This window comes from Pelodiscus sinensis, chromosome 8, assembly GCF_049634645.1.
Source record: "Pelodiscus sinensis isolate JC-2024 chromosome 8, ASM4963464v1, whole genome shotgun sequence".
Lineage (NCBI taxonomy): Eukaryota > Metazoa > Chordata > Testudines > Trionychidae > Pelodiscus > Pelodiscus sinensis.
In genome coordinates, this window is record NC_134718.1 from 43,417,353 (window position 1) to 43,435,198 (window position 17,846).

The window sequence follows — 17,846 nt, forward strand, 5'->3', positions numbered from 1 at the left end:
AGAAGATATCAGAACCTACTCAACACTTTCCATAGTAGCAAGCTGAGTACAAAGGCGATCAGGCACTTTAAAGGAAATCTGTAAAGTTGTCATCTGCTCATCAGCACTATTAAACACTACGATCAATATTACTCATTTTAGGGAAGAGTGAAAATTCTTTGTCTTACATCTCTGACTATAGGACGGTTGTATTGCACACTTCACTGTAGTTTCTAAATGTTTTCCAGGTGAATTTCGAGAAAGAAGACAGTAATTCGGGTACATCTACACTGCGGTGCTATTTCAGCATACTTCTGGTATCCCAAAATAGCGTATTCCATGTCTTGACAGCGTGCCCTTTATTTTGAAATACTTTTTGAAATAATAGGCATGCTATTCTGACGTCCTGGTAAACCTTGTTCCTCCAGGATTAAGGGACTTGTTGGACTAGCAGTCTATTTCAAAATTTGGTGCTGTGTAAACAAATTTGTAAATAGACTATCTCAAAATAAACGTAAAATAAGCTATGAAATTTGCATAGTTCAAATTGAGGAGCTTATTTCAAGCTAAGGGTGCTGTGTAGACGTACCTTCATAGAATAAAGCTCTTTAGGTAACAAAGTTTCCATTTTTTAATCGTGTATATTATATTAAAGGAAGATGTTTATATATAAAGCTGATTAAAATATTTTCAACTTTATCTAGCCAATTGCGGAATGCAGTATTTAAGCTAGGTGAACCTAGAAGACATTTAAAGCCGCAAAGAAAAGAGAGGAAAAAAGTTCCAGCACAGACTGTCTCTGATGGAGATGTTAAACTTCTTATCAGAGTTCTGAGAGCTTATAATATTCCTTCAAGAAATTCAGCAGTTACTAGGTAGGAAACCATGGAAACAGAAGTTAAGGATGGTAACGGTCTATTAGGGAATTTGGTACATCCTCTCCATTACACAGGAGTGTTCTCTAATTAATCTTTCCTAGAGTTTTGTGGAATTTAGTTTCTACCATTTCCCTTGCAAGAATATTCCCAAATTTTTCTATATCTCACTTTAAAGAAGAAACACGTAACTAACCAGAAGTGCAAATTAGAGGAGTTGGTTAGTTATTTAACTCTAATGATGGCTGTATGATATCTGTAAAGAACAGTATGCTATTGATAATTTTATGAAATGCTAAGTAGTTTTCATTTACTAATGTAAACCAGGATGGATAAAGGAGGAGTCGTGTTAGCCAACAAAAATTTTTCTTTTACAAAATCAGTTGTATCAGGAATGGAGGCGATACAAAAATGGCCATTTTGCTCAGATAGTTGGAAGAACTTGTGCTTCAATATTATGCTTCACAAAGGGCCTGGATCTCTTCTAAAAACTGCATCCAAATTGTTATGTATTTAGTGCTGCTTGTATTGACATAGAATTATTTCATTTAACCAGAATGCAGGGCTACATTGTAGTTAGTAATGCATAAATATAGAGGTTTCCACCCCCCCAGAAATGCAGTTTTTTGCATTCTGATCAGGAACACAGGAATTCATATAGCAGGTCAGGCCATATACTTTGGAGGATGATGTAAAATCACATTAGAATCAGTAATAATTTGTCCAGAAAACTTCTACAAGGTTGAGTCAGAATGCTGTGCCATTTGCACAGCAGTCTACCAAGTTCTGCACCCTGCCCATGTATGGATGTCCAATCCTGCAGAGGAATTTATGTGAGAGTCTCCACCACTGTCTCCATGGTGTGGGGCGAGCCCAAGGGAGGCAGAGGTGCAATGGTCCAGAACCTGGTGTGAGCTGGGACCATTCAGTCCCGGTTCGTGCTGGGCCCTGGATCTACCCCCGCTGCGGCTCTGTATTTTAAATGTAGCAAGAGCTTGATGGCTCTTATTACATTTAAAATGCAGAGGATCAATGGTCCAGGACCCGGGACTGCTCAGTTCCAGCTCACACCTGGTTCAGGACCTAACCCTGTTGCAGGTCTGCAGTTTAAATGTAGTAGGAGATGGGCTGTTCATGTGCCTGTCTTCTACTACATTTAAACTGCAAAGCTGCAGTGGGGATAGCTCCGGCTTGCTTCTTTCCTTATCAACTAAGTGTTTAGTTGATACAAATTGTAGTGACCACATGATCAGTCAATTACCTGCTTCTTAACATCCTTCGTGCAGTGAGGGGGGAGCTTGCCTGATGCTAGAGGTGTCTGTCCCCTAGTGGGGCTCTGCTGAGCAGGGGTTGTGGGACAGGGAGCCTGTCTGTGCTGGTGCCACTGGTTCAGGAGGGAGACTTGGGGCCTGTCCTGTACTGAGTAAATTCATCTTAAAGAGACAGGCACAGGCACACACAGAGTTTCTCTCTCTCTCTCTCTCTGTTTCAAACACACTTTTATTATTGTTTTTGTTATTTCTTCCTATTTCCTGTCAAAATGTGCAATGCATATAATCTCCATACTTTTATTCTTTCAGAATTTATTAAGGATAATAGGACCGTTGTTTTCTTTTTTTGACTGGACTGTGCATTACATAATTTTATTTCTCTCTCATACTTAAATGTAATTCTTTAAGTCATGAATTATATAATAGTGAATATAATAGCTCTAAATGGTGGTGGTGGTGGTGTGTGTGTGTGTGTGTGTGTATTTTCTTTATATAGGAATTAGATACAGTGCGTCTGTCAGCTAATTTCTGAATGATCTGCAAAAACAGAATTTTCAAATGCTTAAGAAGCCCCTGGAATTGAGGTTAAAGTTAGGGATGTGATAGTGTTGACTTGTATCAGAGCTAGCACCATGGGAGACAGGTAGCTCCTCAGGAGCCAGTGCTTGTAAGAAGTTTGCTTAAAAGCAGACTTCCCATGAGCACCAGGTCTCACTTGCACCCCTCCCCCGATAGTGTACATTTTTAAACAGTTAACTGATGAGCCTGGGGGAGGAGAATGGGTGGGAACTGGTGCTCGTGGGAAACCAGCTTTTAAGCAGGCTCCCTACAAGCACCAGCTCCTGGGGAGCTGCCTGTCTTCCATGCTGCTGCCTCTGATACAGAAATGGAACAATGAATTGGCCCACAGTGTTAGACTTTTGTTCATTTTAGTGATTTGTGTTTAGATTTGAATAACTGATTTTATTAGATGTTCTTCATAAGTATTTATAGTATCTGCAAATAGTAAATATTATCCATAGCTTCTGTAAATAATGAACTAATACAAGTAATTGCAGATTAAAAAGAAAAGCTGGTTGAAATGTATATTCATTCCTGTTTTGTATCTGCAGACCAGCAGGTGTTCATTCACCAGCATATACAATTAATCGGCTGTTCCAGAATAGACATGTGCTATCAGGCAAATCATCATTCACATCTGATCTAAGTGAGGTAAATAACTTAAATTACTGAAACAACCCAAAAACCCTACAGAGTGAATCATTTTGTATTGTTTAAAAGGCATGACAAAGGCTTCAGTCTATATTTTGACAATGAGTAAGAGGGCAAAGTTTTACTTTCTTTATTGTAATCACATCTTCTGTATAGATACTTATTTAAATGATCCCTCAACAATATATTGATTTGGAACAAAATTCGCTCTGCCATTTAAAAATTTGTTTCTGTTCTTTAAAAAGATCTCCAACATTTTGTTCTGTCACAGCCAGGTTTTGCTTCACATCCTCTGGTATTTTGAGGGATTTCAATTTAATTATTATAGTTAAATATGTATGTTTATACTAATGTCTCAGAATGCACTTATAACCTTTTTAGCCTGAGAACTGAACATTATTTCAAAAAGGTCAAGGGCCTCATCAAAATTTTTTACAGGTCTCTGTTCTATTCTGCTTAGTCTAAAGGGAGCAAAAACCATCTGCAGCTCCAATGCTGGCGATTACCCCAACATGGGTTAGTCTCCAGCAGCATAGAGAAATCATACATGGCTTTTGTGCCTTCTTTCCTGCAGTCACTGTTTAAGGGACATTTCAGGATTAGGAAAGGGTGCATGTGGGGTTGGGAGGAAGAGTGATAAGAATGCATTGTGGTCTGGCTATTGTTTGGAAAGGCTAGGGGTACTATAACTTCCTAAAACAGACTAATCAATGCTGAGACAAAGGTCTTGTCTAAAATTACCAGGAGATTGGTGCTGCAAGGATTGATCTCCTGGGGGTCGATTTAGAGGGTCTGGTAAAGACCCAATAAATCAACTGCTGATCGTGCTCCTGTGAACTCCAGCACTCCACCAGAATGAGAAGAGTAAGGGGAGTTGATGGGAGATTCTCCTGTTGACCTCCTACAGTGGAGACACCACTGTAACTTTAACTAAAATACAGTATATCAACTTCAGCTAGTCTGCGTTGCATACCTTAGTTTGACATTGCCCCCAATGTCAAACTGGGCTTAGACAGTGCCTGTTGAATTCCTGTCCTGCCCTCCCTGTGTATCCCATAATCCAGTAGGAAAGCAGGCAAATGACATAGACATAATTGTTCTCTTCCTCCTGTGATGAAGCAGGTTGCCATCAAGGGAACTGTTAAGCAATTGCAGTAGGGAAGGGATAGAGCTCTATGTGCCTCCTACTGCCTCTTTATCACCATAGGATCAGTTCAAACTGCAATTTAAAAGTTTTAGGACACAACTCAGAGAACACATTTTCTATTAAGAATGAAACATATTTTTTCTTCACACTAACTTTTCAGGGCTGTAGTTTAGAATTTTTAAAGCCCAAGAAAGTTAAACACCCAAATCCACTGGAATTCAGTATGAATTAGGCTCCTTATCTCCTTAGGCTCCTTTAAAAGTCTCAGCCACAATTTACAGTGTGCATTTTTCCTTTCTACAAACATCAGTATGGGTTTCGTGAACCTTTAGTCTAGGGCCAGAGGTTGGACCCTACTGAAGTCATTCTGCCGCTCTACTCTGCACTAGTTAGGCCTCAGCTGGAGTACTGTGTCCAGTTCTGGGCGCCACATTTCAAGAAAGATGTGGAGAAATTGGAAAGGGTACAGAGAAGAACGACAAGAATGATTAAAGTTCTAGAGAACATGACCTATGAAGCCAGGCTTCATGAACTGGGCTTGTTTAGTTTGGAAAAAAGAAGATTAAGGGGGGACATGATAGCGGTTTTCAAATATCTAAAAGGGAGTCACAAGGAGGAAGGAGAAAATTTGTTCCTCTTGGTTTCTGAGGACAGGACAATGAGTAATGGGCTTAAAGTGCAGCAGGGGAGGTTTAGATTGGACATTAGGAAAAAATTCCTAACTGTCAGGGTGGTCAAATATTGGAATAAATTGCCAAGGGAGGTGGTGGAATCTCCCTCTCTGGAGATATTTAAGAACAGGTTAGATAGACATCTGTCAGGGATGGTGTAGACGGAGCTTGATCCTGCCTTGAGGGCGGGGGGCTGGACTCGATGACCTCTCGAGGTCCCTTCCAGTCCTATTATTCTATGATTCTATGATTCTATGATGTATAATGATGACTCTAAATTTAAATTGATATTAATAAAAACTAATTTTCAGAAATCTTAGAAGACAATGCAAATTAAACTGTATTTGGGAAACTTTGAATCTTGTAGAACATAGGGCTCTGTTAGTATATCATAAGAGATGGAATCATATCTTAATATAAATTCTAGAGATAAGGATCATCTTTCAGGAGGGTATCATTATATTTACTGAGCAACTGTTATCTAAAAATAAATTGTGCTTGACCAGATGTATCATTTATCAGTCAGTAATATACTGAGTAAATATTCTGGTTAACTTCCTTGTGTTATCATGGAACTGGACTTTAATGAATAGTATTTTCTGAGTTGCTATTTGCCTTGCAGGTAACTACAGTCTCCCTTTTGCTGTTATCTTAGCCTTTCCCTACTATATAGCTAGGTTTGACAGTATTAAACTTTTTTTTAAGTAATTTTAATGGCTAATGTTGATATTTATTTTAAGTCTTTTTTATTTGCATCCATTTAAATTTTCACACCTCTGCAAAATTATGAGTTTTAGGTAATTTTTTTATTTTTACTGTTTAAATTTTAACAAGTGTGCAAATTTATGGTGGGTTAGACAATAATTATTTAATAACAGGGACTGGGAATAAAAAAATAAGTTTTTAAAACCCTTAAACACACACTATTAACATCACATGTCAAAATGTACAAAGTATCCTTAAATCAAACTCTAAGTTCTTAAGCAACATTTTTCTTTGTCTACCTTTAAAATTATATTACTGATAGAAACAGTTTTTCACTGGCTTCTGGGTGTATGGTGAAATTGACATTTACTGACATTTATCAATCAAAATCTGACCTTTCCTAAGTCTCATAGAGCATTAATGTCAAGAGAAGATATGAAATCAACAAGATTACATTCAACAAAGACAAGTGCTAAGTACTATATTTAGGAAGAAAAAAAATCAAATGTACAACAATAAAAAGGAGAATAACTTGGGAGTAATGCTGAGAAGAATCTGTGGGTTATTGTGGATCACAAATAGAATATGAGCCAACAATATGATGCAGTTGCAAAAAAGACTAATATTACTCTGGGGTGTGTTTAACAGGAATTATGTAAGACACAGGAAGTAATTGTCTGATATACTTGGTCTTTGTGAGGCCTCAGTTGGAGTGCTGTGTAATGTTCCTTCTAATTTTTTTCCATCCACATGTGGAATAAATTTTGTTATGTACACTGAGGCATGAGTGGATGTGCATCACCAGTAGATACACATGCTACTAGCTGAGGGCACTCTGCTAATCAGCAGGGCAGCGTATGAAACTCTCCTGGGTGGCTGTCAAGGTACTCAGCTTACAGGGAGCACTGGTGCTGTGTCCAATTCAGGTTCCTCACAGGTCCATCCCTACCAATGCAGCCCAGTACCATATCCCACCCACCCTGGGAGGAATGGCTGCTCTGAAAGGGAGGATGTGTGGAGGGAGCTGTGGTGGGGAGGAGCTAGGGTTGCCAAATGAATTGGACAGGCTGGACTCTGGGAGAGTTAACAATCTTGGAACAGGGCAGGGAGAATAGCTTACCTGCCGCCTCAGGGGAGCAGGTGGGATGCACAGGTGGCAGCGAGCGGCACAAGCACAGGCCAGCACACTCTGGAGGTGCAGAAGGCAGCCACATGCAGTCAGAGAGAAGTGGCTCTTTGAAGGGAAAACCACCACTTCTCACCAGCCATTGGATGTGTAGCTACCCTTTGAGTCCTCCAGCTCATGCTCTGGCTGTTCGCCACTACCTGATGAACAGAGGCTGTGTACAGACTATAGAATGGGGTGGCTGGGGTTGATCAGAGCCCATATGCAGCACCCAGCTGTATAGGGCACCATAACATTTGGGGCAGTTTGGTGCTCCAAACTTTGTAATGCCTGGTGTGGGTACATGTTTTGTGTATGGGTAGGTATGTCCCCGGTGCCACACTTTATGAATGACTGCATGAACTGGAGAAAGTCCAGAAAGAAACAAAAGTGATAAAAGGCATAGAAAACCTGACCTTTAAAAAAAAACCTGGGCTTAGTCTTGAGAAAAGAAGATAGGCAAGGGGAAGAATATCAGATAACTGTCTACAAATATGTTAAGAACTGTTACAAAGAGGATGGTGGTCAATTTTTCTCCATATCCACTGAAGGGAGGACAAGAAGTAATTGCCTTTATCTACAGCAAGGGAGATTTATGTTAGATATTAGAGAAAACTTTATAAAGGTAGTTAAATTCTGGAATAGGTTGCCAAGAGAGGTTGCGGAATTCCCGTTATTGGAGGTTTTTAAGAATGGGTTAGACAAACAGCTGTCAGCAATATTCTAGGGGTTTACTTGGTTCTGCCTCAGCACAGGGAGCTGGACTTGATGTCTCTACATTTTTATGAAACAAAAAACAGGACTATGTAGCACTTTAAAGACTAGCAAGATGGTTTATTAGGTGATGAGCTTTCGTGGGCCAGACCCACTTCCTCAGATCAAATAGTGGAAGAAAATTGGCACAACCATATATACCAAAGGATACAATTAAAAAAATGAACACATATGAAAAGGACAAATCAAATTTCAGAACAGAAGGGGGATGGGGAAGGGGAGGTAAATGTCTGTGAGCTAATGGTATTAGAGGTGATAATTGGGGAAGCTATCTTTGTAATGGGTAAGATAATTAGAGTCTTTATTCAAACTTAAGTGTAAAGTGTCTAATTTAAGCATGAATGACAGTTCAGAGGTTTCTCTTTCAAGTGTAGTCTTAAAAGGCCTTTGAAGCAGAATGCAGGTAATCAAGTCATTGAGACAATGTCCTTGCTGGTTGAAATGGCAAGAAACTGTTTTTTCTTTGTGATCCTGTCTAATATCTGTTTTGTGGGCATTGATCCTTTGGCGAAGTGTCTGAGACGTTTGTCCAATGTACATAGCAGACGGACACTTTTGGCACATGATAGCATAAATTATATTTCTGGATGCGCAGGAATATGTGTTTTTATGATTCTATAAGATGATGTGGAAATAAGACAAAGCCGTACTAATGTAATAAAATCTATGATTTTTGTTTTTAGGTGACTGTACATCCATTTGTAGAAGTTTCTTTCCAGCACACAATTTATCAAACTAGCACTGCAGAGGGGTCTCATCCATGCTGGAATGAAGAACTTCAAGTGGATTTTATGTAAGTTGGCCATATATTTCTCCATGAAAAATGTACAATAAAACAAAAGCACTTGAACACTCCAATGAAGCTATTCCATGTTTTTCATGGAAAGTTTTCCATGTTTATATTTTATTTTAAAAGTATTCTAAATGTTTTCATTTAGCTTGCTGAATTTATCCGGCTTTTTATATCTGTGTGTAAGAGTTACAGATGGACTAAGAGGATTGGCTAGTTTAGGACAATGGTTTTCAAGTTTATTTCATCTGTGGACCTCTAAAAATTCAGAATAGAGATGTGAACTCTTTGGAAATCTTAAAAGTAGTCTGCAGACCCCCAGGGAACACAGATTGAAAACCATTGGTTTAGGGTAATGGTTCTCAATCTCTTCCATAATATTGCCCATATTTCAACAGAAAAAAGTTTTGGGACTTCCCTCTCATCTGGTCATATGGAAAAGGAGGTTGACTGCAACCCTCTTGGACATATTCATGACCACAAGGTTAAGAAATTATGGCTCAGGACATAAGGAATTGGATAATATTGGTTTGGGATAGGATGTTATTTTTCATCTCTAGGTGATGTTTTGAAACTAGCTAAGTCAGTAGTGACTAAAAGATTCAATCATCCAGTGGCCACTTAGCTTGTTTGAACTCAGTTTGAATAATGAAGTAAGAATAAGAGCCTCCGGAAAAGGGCACTTTTTCCGGAGGATCGGGGCCAGTCTAGACGCTCTTTTCCGGCTTTTTTAAAAGCCGGAAAAAAGCGGCGGACATTTTTATTTAAATGCCGCGGGGGATATTTAAATCCCCCGCGGATTTCCCTACGACGACTCGTGAAATTTACATGCCCCTTCCGGAAAAGGGGCCAGTGTAGATGTAGCCCATCTGTTTCCCACTTGAAAGAACTTGAGATCGGCCTCTAGTATCTTCTATTCCTTTATGTGAGCTTTCATACAGTCGGTGATTTGAAATATGTGAGAGTGGAGAATTTATTAAACATAATTTAATAAATATGAGATAGAAGTCAGTGGAAACACAGCTAGCTGAGGATCGGGCACAATTTATGTGACTAAACATGTATTGACACAGTAATTAGAGAAATAAAATATATAGGGTCAAATTCATCCCAGATGAATAACTCCTTCAAAGTCTGCAGAGTTAAACTGGAGTGTAATTTGCTCTCTATTTTAATAGCAAACATACCAATTTAGTTTTCCTTTTAAAAAAATGTTTATGCTCTGCAATATCTGAAGTAAATTACTGACAAAAGTGATTGTCTTGTTTTTTTAAAAATGATAAAGCTCTCCAATATACAATATTTGATTAAAGCTAAAAGAGTCTGTTCTTAATTTCAGATCACCAGGACATGATTATAGCTTTTCAGGATTGTCTAAAATAAAAGACAATATATATGTCAATATTTTTGATGAAGTTAGGGTGGAAAAACATGAGGTAAATTGTATAAAACAGAGTAACTGATTTTTTTACATTTTATGAAGCTTGAAAACTACAATCATGTACATATCGTATCTCCTTTTCTTAACAAAGAAGCTATATATATTGTTGTTTTCCAATTTTGAATACATTCCATTTTTACTTTAATTAAAAATATACTAGCAATGTCCCAGCCTATCATCATTGCCAATTGGGCCAAATTCTGTGAGGCTTTTGTAAAGGTCTGTGGACTCTCATTAGTAGATTTTACGGATCCAGATCCATTATGATCATCTCTAAAGCAAGAGTAGGGAATTTAAGGTCCAGGGGCCAGATCTGGCCCCCAGCTTGCCTGGATCTGGCCCTTGAGGCTCGGGCTCCCCTTCCCCCCAGCATTGGGGAATCTGTGCCGGTGCTCCAGCCCCATGCCCACACTGTGAGCTTTCTTATTATTTCCTTGTTACTTCATCTACAGAACAGGCCCTATCTTTGTAAGTAGTTGTGCTATTATGGCCCCCTGTATGGCACAGACTTTGGTGGCGTGGAGATAATACAATATTTGCTTGCAAGCTAGGGTCTCGGTGAACTATAGATTTGTAAAACTAATAATTTAAGAAAATTATATCCACTTATTCTGTGACACATATAAGAAAATAGTTGACTAAATTGTTTACTTGTCTACTTAGATATATTGTTCTTCTGAATGAACATGCAGGAGTGGGGAGTGTTGAATGCTGGGATGAAGAGGCATAATGAAATTGGAAATTAAACAGAGAATTAGCATCCCATTAACTGGGCATCATTTTCATCTCTTTTCCCATTCAACATATTTATAGGCTGTATCCAAATCCTATCACTTCTTCCTTCATAATATTTTTGAAATCTAGTTTTTTCTTTGTCTGCTCAGCTGAGACTCTTGCTAACCTCCTTCCCCCCATCATTTTCAGTTGATTACTGCATCTTTTTCCTCAACACCCACATCACTATTCCCCAGTCTGTTCAAATGAAGGGGAATCCTTACTTGGTTTAGTACTAATATAGTCATCTGCACACTGCCTGTTTCCCTGGGTAGGGGTCAGGGAAGAATTATTTCAGAATGGAAGTGGGTGGAGTGGAGGAGACCACAAAGCACACTTTCTGGTCCTCATCTGGTACAGCAGTCTCTATGAGTTTGTTATAGTCAGCATAATTTAAAGTAGTGTTTAGGCTGCCCTAAGTCACGTCAGTGGCCATTTTGGTGCAGCATTGTGAAAGTGGAACTTCTTCGAGTGGTCCCCGGGGGTTCTCCACTCATGGTGTCGGGCTCATCCCGATGCCACAGCTTGGAGCCTTTGCATAGCTGTTTTCAGCTGGGTTGCACCTGCGCGGTGTGCAGCACATGCCATTTGCGCTCTTTGATCTTCGCACGCACCCGGCTTACCTGTCGGTTCCTCTCAATCGTCCCTGGCTGTAGATGGAGCTTCGATTCTCTCATCCCTTCAGCAGTTCTCCTTCCCCTCAGGGGATCTGTAATTAGTTAATTGTAAATAGTTAGCCCCGTTAGTTCACTGTTCTTCTCCTATCTTAAAAAAAAAGGAAGGAAGGAAGGAGTCTTGTTAGTTCTTTGTTGAAGCAGAGGCTTCCCGCTGCTCCCCCACCCACCCCCCACTGCTGTCACTGACTAACAGCTCAGCCTCAGGGGATTAACAAATAAGGTTTCTTTAAGAAGAAAAGATTTAACCCAGTCATGCCTGGATCTCCAGGTTTTAAAAAGTGTGCCCAATGCAGTGAACCCATGCCAGTTTTGGATGGGCATTCAGCATGTATACGCTGTTTAGGGGAGAACCACATCCCCCATAAATGCAGGCACTGCTCAAATATGACAGTCCACACTCGTTGAGACAGGGAAATGTGCCTCAAAATGCTTTTCTGGACAAGGCGCTGGATCCCAATGTTGTGAATGCTGAATGCTGTTGGACTCAGAAGAGGAGAATTCCTTTGCCTGAACTGCTGGCAGAAAAAAGAAAAAAGATCTCCCCTGCCAGATTGCTCCACCTCAGAGAACGGGGAGAGATAAACCAGGACTCTCTTGCTCTGTCCCGTGACCCTCAGCACCTGGGTTGGGGACTAAAGTGAGGAAGGTTCCGGCGTCCGACAGATCTTGTTCGCCACTAAAAGCAGCCTCGGTGCCGACAAGCAGCGCTCGTACTACAAAGGCACCAGCACTGCATCGTTTAACTCTGCAAGTGGCGCTGGAGTAGCAGATACCTGCGTGGCAGCAGCGGCACCGGAGGGAAATATCCTGGCACTGGCAGCACAACAAGTACCGGTGCCAGTGCCATGTGCTACTTCCAACTCACAAGCAGCCCCGGCACCATGGTGCCGCAACTGACTGAAACACCAGCACCGGAGCAGGAGCCGGAGCCGACGATGACTCATGCAGAGCCTCCAGCAAAGGCACCAGTTAAAACACGGACACGGGGGACTCCCCACTCCCCTTCTCCAAGATTTTCACCAGGTCCTTCTCCTTCTCCTCCAATGTATGCCTCATCTCTGCACCATACCTACCGGCACCACAGCCCAAGACACCAGTCCTATCACAGACGGCACCCGCCATATGGGCACCCGCATTACAGCAACTACTACAGGCATTGATCCTACTCTTCACCATATAGACGGTCACCATGCTATCACTATTCTCCGTGTGTCAGTCACGAAAGACGATATACCAGTGGTAGATCATCCAGGTGTTCGTCGTCTCACCCATCGGATCAATATTATGAGCACCGCCATAAGTCTCCGTACTCCTCATGTTCACATTCCCATCACCGTGACATCAACAACCCTCACGCAACAGTCTACCATCAGCAGGCACTCTTCACCACAGCAACACCATGGTTGTCACCTGATTTCTTCAATACACAGTCTGGAGGCCACAACACAACACTCAGACCTGGAAGACGGACAATTGTCTGAAGCGGAGGACCAACAAATTGAATATCCAATTTCTGATCGTTCACCCTCTTCGACACACGAGGTGGTTTTCCCATCGGACACATCCCCACCAGACAATTTCAAGCAGTTCCAGGACCTCTTCAAGCGTGTGGCCCAGTCCCAAGAAATCCACCTGACAGAAGCACAAATGAAACAGCATTGACTGCTGAAAAATTTGCACCCAAGGCTGAGCGTGAAAGTTGCCATCCCTATTGATGAAGCCATAATAGAAGCGGCAGACATCATCTGGCAGACACCAGCTTCAGTGCCACCAACCTGAAAGAGAGTGGACAAGAAATATTTTGTCCCTTCCAAGAATCTAGAATTCCTCTTTAACCACCACAGCTGAATTCGCTGGTGGTTGATGCAGCACAACAGCGGGCCAAAACACCGCAGTATAAGACAACACCAGATGTCAAAAAGCTAGATATATTCAGCAGTAAAGTGTACTCCTTGGCGACCCTTATCCTACGTATTTCTAATTATGCCGCCTTGCTATCGAACCACAACTTCGACAATTATGAAAAGATATTGCAGCTTCTTTAATACCTATCAGAAAGCAAGCTCCCCCTCTTAAAGTCCCTAGTGCAGGAGAGGTTTACGGCAGCAAGAGCAAGTTTGCAGATCTTGCTGGATGTGGTGGACACAGCAGCCCACACCACCACAACTGCAATAGCCTTGAGGTGCTCATCTTGGCTTACTTCCGCAGCAGTTCCAAAGGAGCTTCACACAAAAGTGGAAGACCTCCCTTTTGACAAAAACAAGTTGTTCGCAGAAAAGACGGATGAGGTCCTCCACTCCAGACAAATTGCTGGTTGATGCTCCACTCCCTTTTCACATTCCCTTTTCAGCGCAAGAGATATTACCTATTTCAGAAGAGGTACGATTACCCCTATCAAAGACAACAACAACAGCAGTGCACCATAGACCAGTTGCACGTCCAACCAGCAAAACTCTAAACAGCAAGTTTGATGGTTCAGTCAAGGGCATGCAACAAGTCCTTATGGTGAAGGAACAACAACTCACTCACCTTGTCCACCATCAACTTCGACCTTTTCAAGATCAATGGGCGGTGATTATATCGGACTGCTGGGTATTACGACTGGTGGTCTCCGGTCTCACCATCTCCTTCACTACCATACCACGCACAAATCCACCAACCCCATCCCTCTTCAGGGACCCATGTCACAAGACCCTGTTGAAGGAAGAGGCCCAGCGTCTGCTCTCCATAGGGTCCATAGAGCCTGTTTCTCCTCAGTTCAGGGGAAGAGGGTTCTATTCATGGTATTTTTTCACGGAGGAAAAGACCAGAGGATGGAGGGCCATCCTCGACCTCAGGAAGTTAAACAAATACCTCCACCATCAAAGGTTCAAGATGGTGGTCCTTTCCAAGATAATACCGTCACTAGAGAAGAATGATTGGTTTGCAGCCCTCGACTTGCAAGATGCGTATTTTCACATAGTGATACATCCAGCTCACAGATGTTTTCTCTGTTTCATTATTGGAGACGATCATTTTCAATATCGAGTGCTACCATTTGGACTCGCATCGGCTCCCAGGGTGTTTTCAAAAACCCTTGCGATAGTAGCGGCTCACCTATGGCACAGAGACGTGATCATATTTCCATATTTATATGACTGCCTTATAAAAGGCAGGTTGAGACAAGAGGTACTACCCATGGTGACAGTAACCAGGCAGACATTTCTATCTCTTGGGCTCATAATCAATGAACAAAAGTTGTCTCCAGATCCTACACAGAGTATACATTTCATAGGTGCACATCTAGATTCCACCACAGGCCGTGTGTACTTACCTCAAGAGTGCTTCCAAGTTATACACAAGTTGGCCACGGTAGTCATCCATGCTCCTACAGTCACCATACTTACCTGTCTCCACCTCATGGGGCATATGGTGGCCACCACCTTCGTAGTTCAACATGCGAGACTTCACTTTTGCTGTCTCCAACACTGGCTGGCATCAGTGTATACTCCAACGAAGCACTCCACACAGAAGGTGGATAACCCCAACTACTTTAGTTTGCAGATCCCTAGATTGATGGTTGAACCCTAGAAATATGCTAGCAGGGGTCCCATTCAAATGTCAACAGCCATCGACCCAGTTGACTACAAACGCCTCCCTTTTGGGCTGGGGTGCACATATCGATGGCAAGTCTGTGCAAGGCAGATGGTCAGCAGTGGAGGCAGTTTCCCATATCAAACTTCTAGAGCTAATAGCTGTATGCCTTGCTTGCAAACACTTCCACACGCACATCACTGGTAAAACCATCCGAGTGCTTACAGACAACATAGTGACTATGTATTATGTCAATTGACAAGAAGGAGCTTGATCCTGATTACTTTGCACACAGGCAGTCTGCTTATAGAACTGGTGTGTAAGAAACCGCATCACTCTGGTAGCATCCTACATACCAGGCATGAGCAACGTCATGGCGGATGCTCTCAGCAGATTTTTCCCTCAAGACCACGAGTGGGAAATCCACCCCGATGTCCTGGACAACATCTTCCGGGCTTGGGGATCGCCACAAATAGATCTCTTCGTGACCTACAGGAACAGGAAGTGTCACCTTTACTGCTCCAGGGGAGGCATGGGCAAAGGCTCACTTGTAGATGCACTGTTAATCCATTGGGAAATGCCTCTCCTCTATGCGTTACCACCAACGGTACTTATTCCAAGAGTAATACAGAAAATCAGAGAAGACTTAGCCCAAGTCATACTCTTAGCACCAGCTTAGGCAAGACAGCCGTGGTACCCATTCCTTCACAGGATGTCTCTATTACCACAATGTCCCTTACCACTCTTCCCAGACCTCCTCCCCCAGAACCAGGGTTCTCTGCTACACCCCAGACCAGAGACCCTCCACCTGACAGTGTGGCAAATAGCTGGTTCAGAGTAGAAGAGCAACTTTGTTCAAAGGCAGCGAAGACAGTTCTGTTGAACAGTAGAAGACAAACTACAAGAACTTACCTGGCAAACTGGAATAGATTTGTGTCTTGGTGTGGGAAAATGGGCATCCAACCACACGCAATACCAATGCATGAAATCCTTGATTATATCCTTTCCCTACACCAGTCAGGTCTTTCGATCACTACGCTGAGAGTTCATCGTGGCCTTCCACACTTCCATTCCACACTGAAGGCCATTACATCCTTGCTCATCCCATGACCAAGAGACTGCTTAAGGGAATAGCGAACCTCAAACCCCCACAAAGACCCATCCCCCCTGCTTGGAGCTTGGTTTTGGTCCTTGACTCGTTAATGTATCCACCCTTTGAGCAACTAGACACCACGTCGTTATCGATGCTCAACACGAAAGTGGTATTCTTACTGGCCATTACATTCACCCGTAGGGTGAGTGAACTGGCACTGTTAATGGCAATGTCACTCTTCACAGTTTTCATGAAAGACTCAGTCACATTACGTACCCATCCAGCCTTTATCCCTAAGGTCGTGACACAATTTCATATCAACGAACCCGTCATTTTACCCGTCTTTTATTGGAAGCGTCATGCCTCAACTCGAGACTCGCTACTCCATACCCTCGAAGTACGTTGAGCTTTAGCATTCTATATAGACAGAACATGGACCTGGCGCAAGACCGACCACCTAATAGTATCCATTGCAGACCACTCCAAGGGCAAACCATTGTCTTCCCAGCATCTGTGCAGCATCATAGTGTCTTGTATTATCATGTGTCATTCGATGCGTAACAAGCCCCTTCAGACTATACCTAGGGCACACTCCACCAGGGCAGTAGCAACAACCATGGCATTTGTTAGAGGAGTCTCACTGCTGGAAATCTGCAGAGCAGCCACAAGGACCTCAAGTTTGACCTTTATGAATCACTGCGCAATAGTGCGGTGCCTTGCTTGGGTGGATGCCCAAGTCTTCGGTGACCTCACCAGTACTTTAGGTCATTGACAGTCCTAAACTCCAGGAACGCAACGTGAGTACTGCTATGAAGTCACCATGAGTGGAGCACCCCCGGGGACCACTCGAAGAAGAAGAAGTTATTCACCTTTGTGCAGTAATTATGGTTCTTCGAGATGGGTCCCCGTAGGTGCTCCACATCCCACTCTTCCTCCCCCTTTCAGAGTTATTTTTTTTTGTAACCTTACAGATGCAGAAAGGTGAGAGGAACTGACAGGTAAGCCAGGTGCACGCTAAGATCAAAGAGTGCGAATGGCATGTGCTGCACACCGCGCAGGCACGACCTGGCTGAAAACAACTATGCAAAGCCTCCAAGCTGTGGCGCTGGGACAAGCCCGACACCATGAGTGGCGCACCCACAGGGACCCATATCGAAGAACCATCGTTACTGCACAAAAGTAACTTCTTTTTTTCCCTGCTTTCCTCAGCTGTGCTGAATGTAAACTGGGTATAGTTGTCAATAGAGCCCATGAGCCTTCTTGCTTCATCAATAATGGAAAAGTGTAAAAGAAACCTTCTGAATTTATTGTGAAAGCATTTCATTTTGTGAAAATATGCATTTATTTGTTGACCAGATTTAGATTTTTATGAGTAGCTTATTGGTTCTATGAACACCTTGTTGAATTTGTACATTTTGGTAATGATTTCCTTGCCACAGTCACAGTTGAAAACATATAAAGAAGAGATAGAGATTACCGTGTGTGTGTATATACTAGCAACCTTCCAAACATTATGGAATCAGTTTCTGCTAACACACACACACACACACACACACACACACACACCTACAGCTAACTAGGAATGTTAGCGATAAGTTGAGTAGTCCACTATTGGATGGGTGGGAGAGCAGGAGCTGGTACTGGGGGGACTTTTAAGCTGGTTCCCCCCAGCATCAGCTCTGGGAAGGAGGGGTGACAG

The 17,846-nt window shown here is 42.3% G+C and overlaps 1 protein-coding gene across 5 annotated transcripts in view; it reads left to right on the plus strand.

Annotated features, from left to right (window-relative positions):
• The window catches only part of CC2D2B (coiled-coil and C2 domain containing 2B), a 148,018-nt gene that overhangs the window by 102,358 nt on the left and 27,814 nt on the right, over positions 1-17,846 (plus strand). For all 5 annotated transcript variants that reach the window (XR_012905635.1, XM_075935191.1, XM_075935190.1 and 2 more), the window contains 4 exons: positions 684-854; positions 3,238-3,337; positions 8,483-8,592; positions 9,929-10,025. Coding sequence is in view for 4 of the 5 variants with exons in the window: in XM_075935191.1 (XP_075791306.1) it covers positions 684-854; positions 3,238-3,337; positions 8,483-8,592; positions 9,929-10,025 (478 nt within the window). In the remaining variant the exon portion in view is untranslated. The remainder of the gene's footprint in view (positions 1-683; positions 855-3,237; positions 3,338-8,482; positions 8,593-9,928; positions 10,026-17,846) is intronic.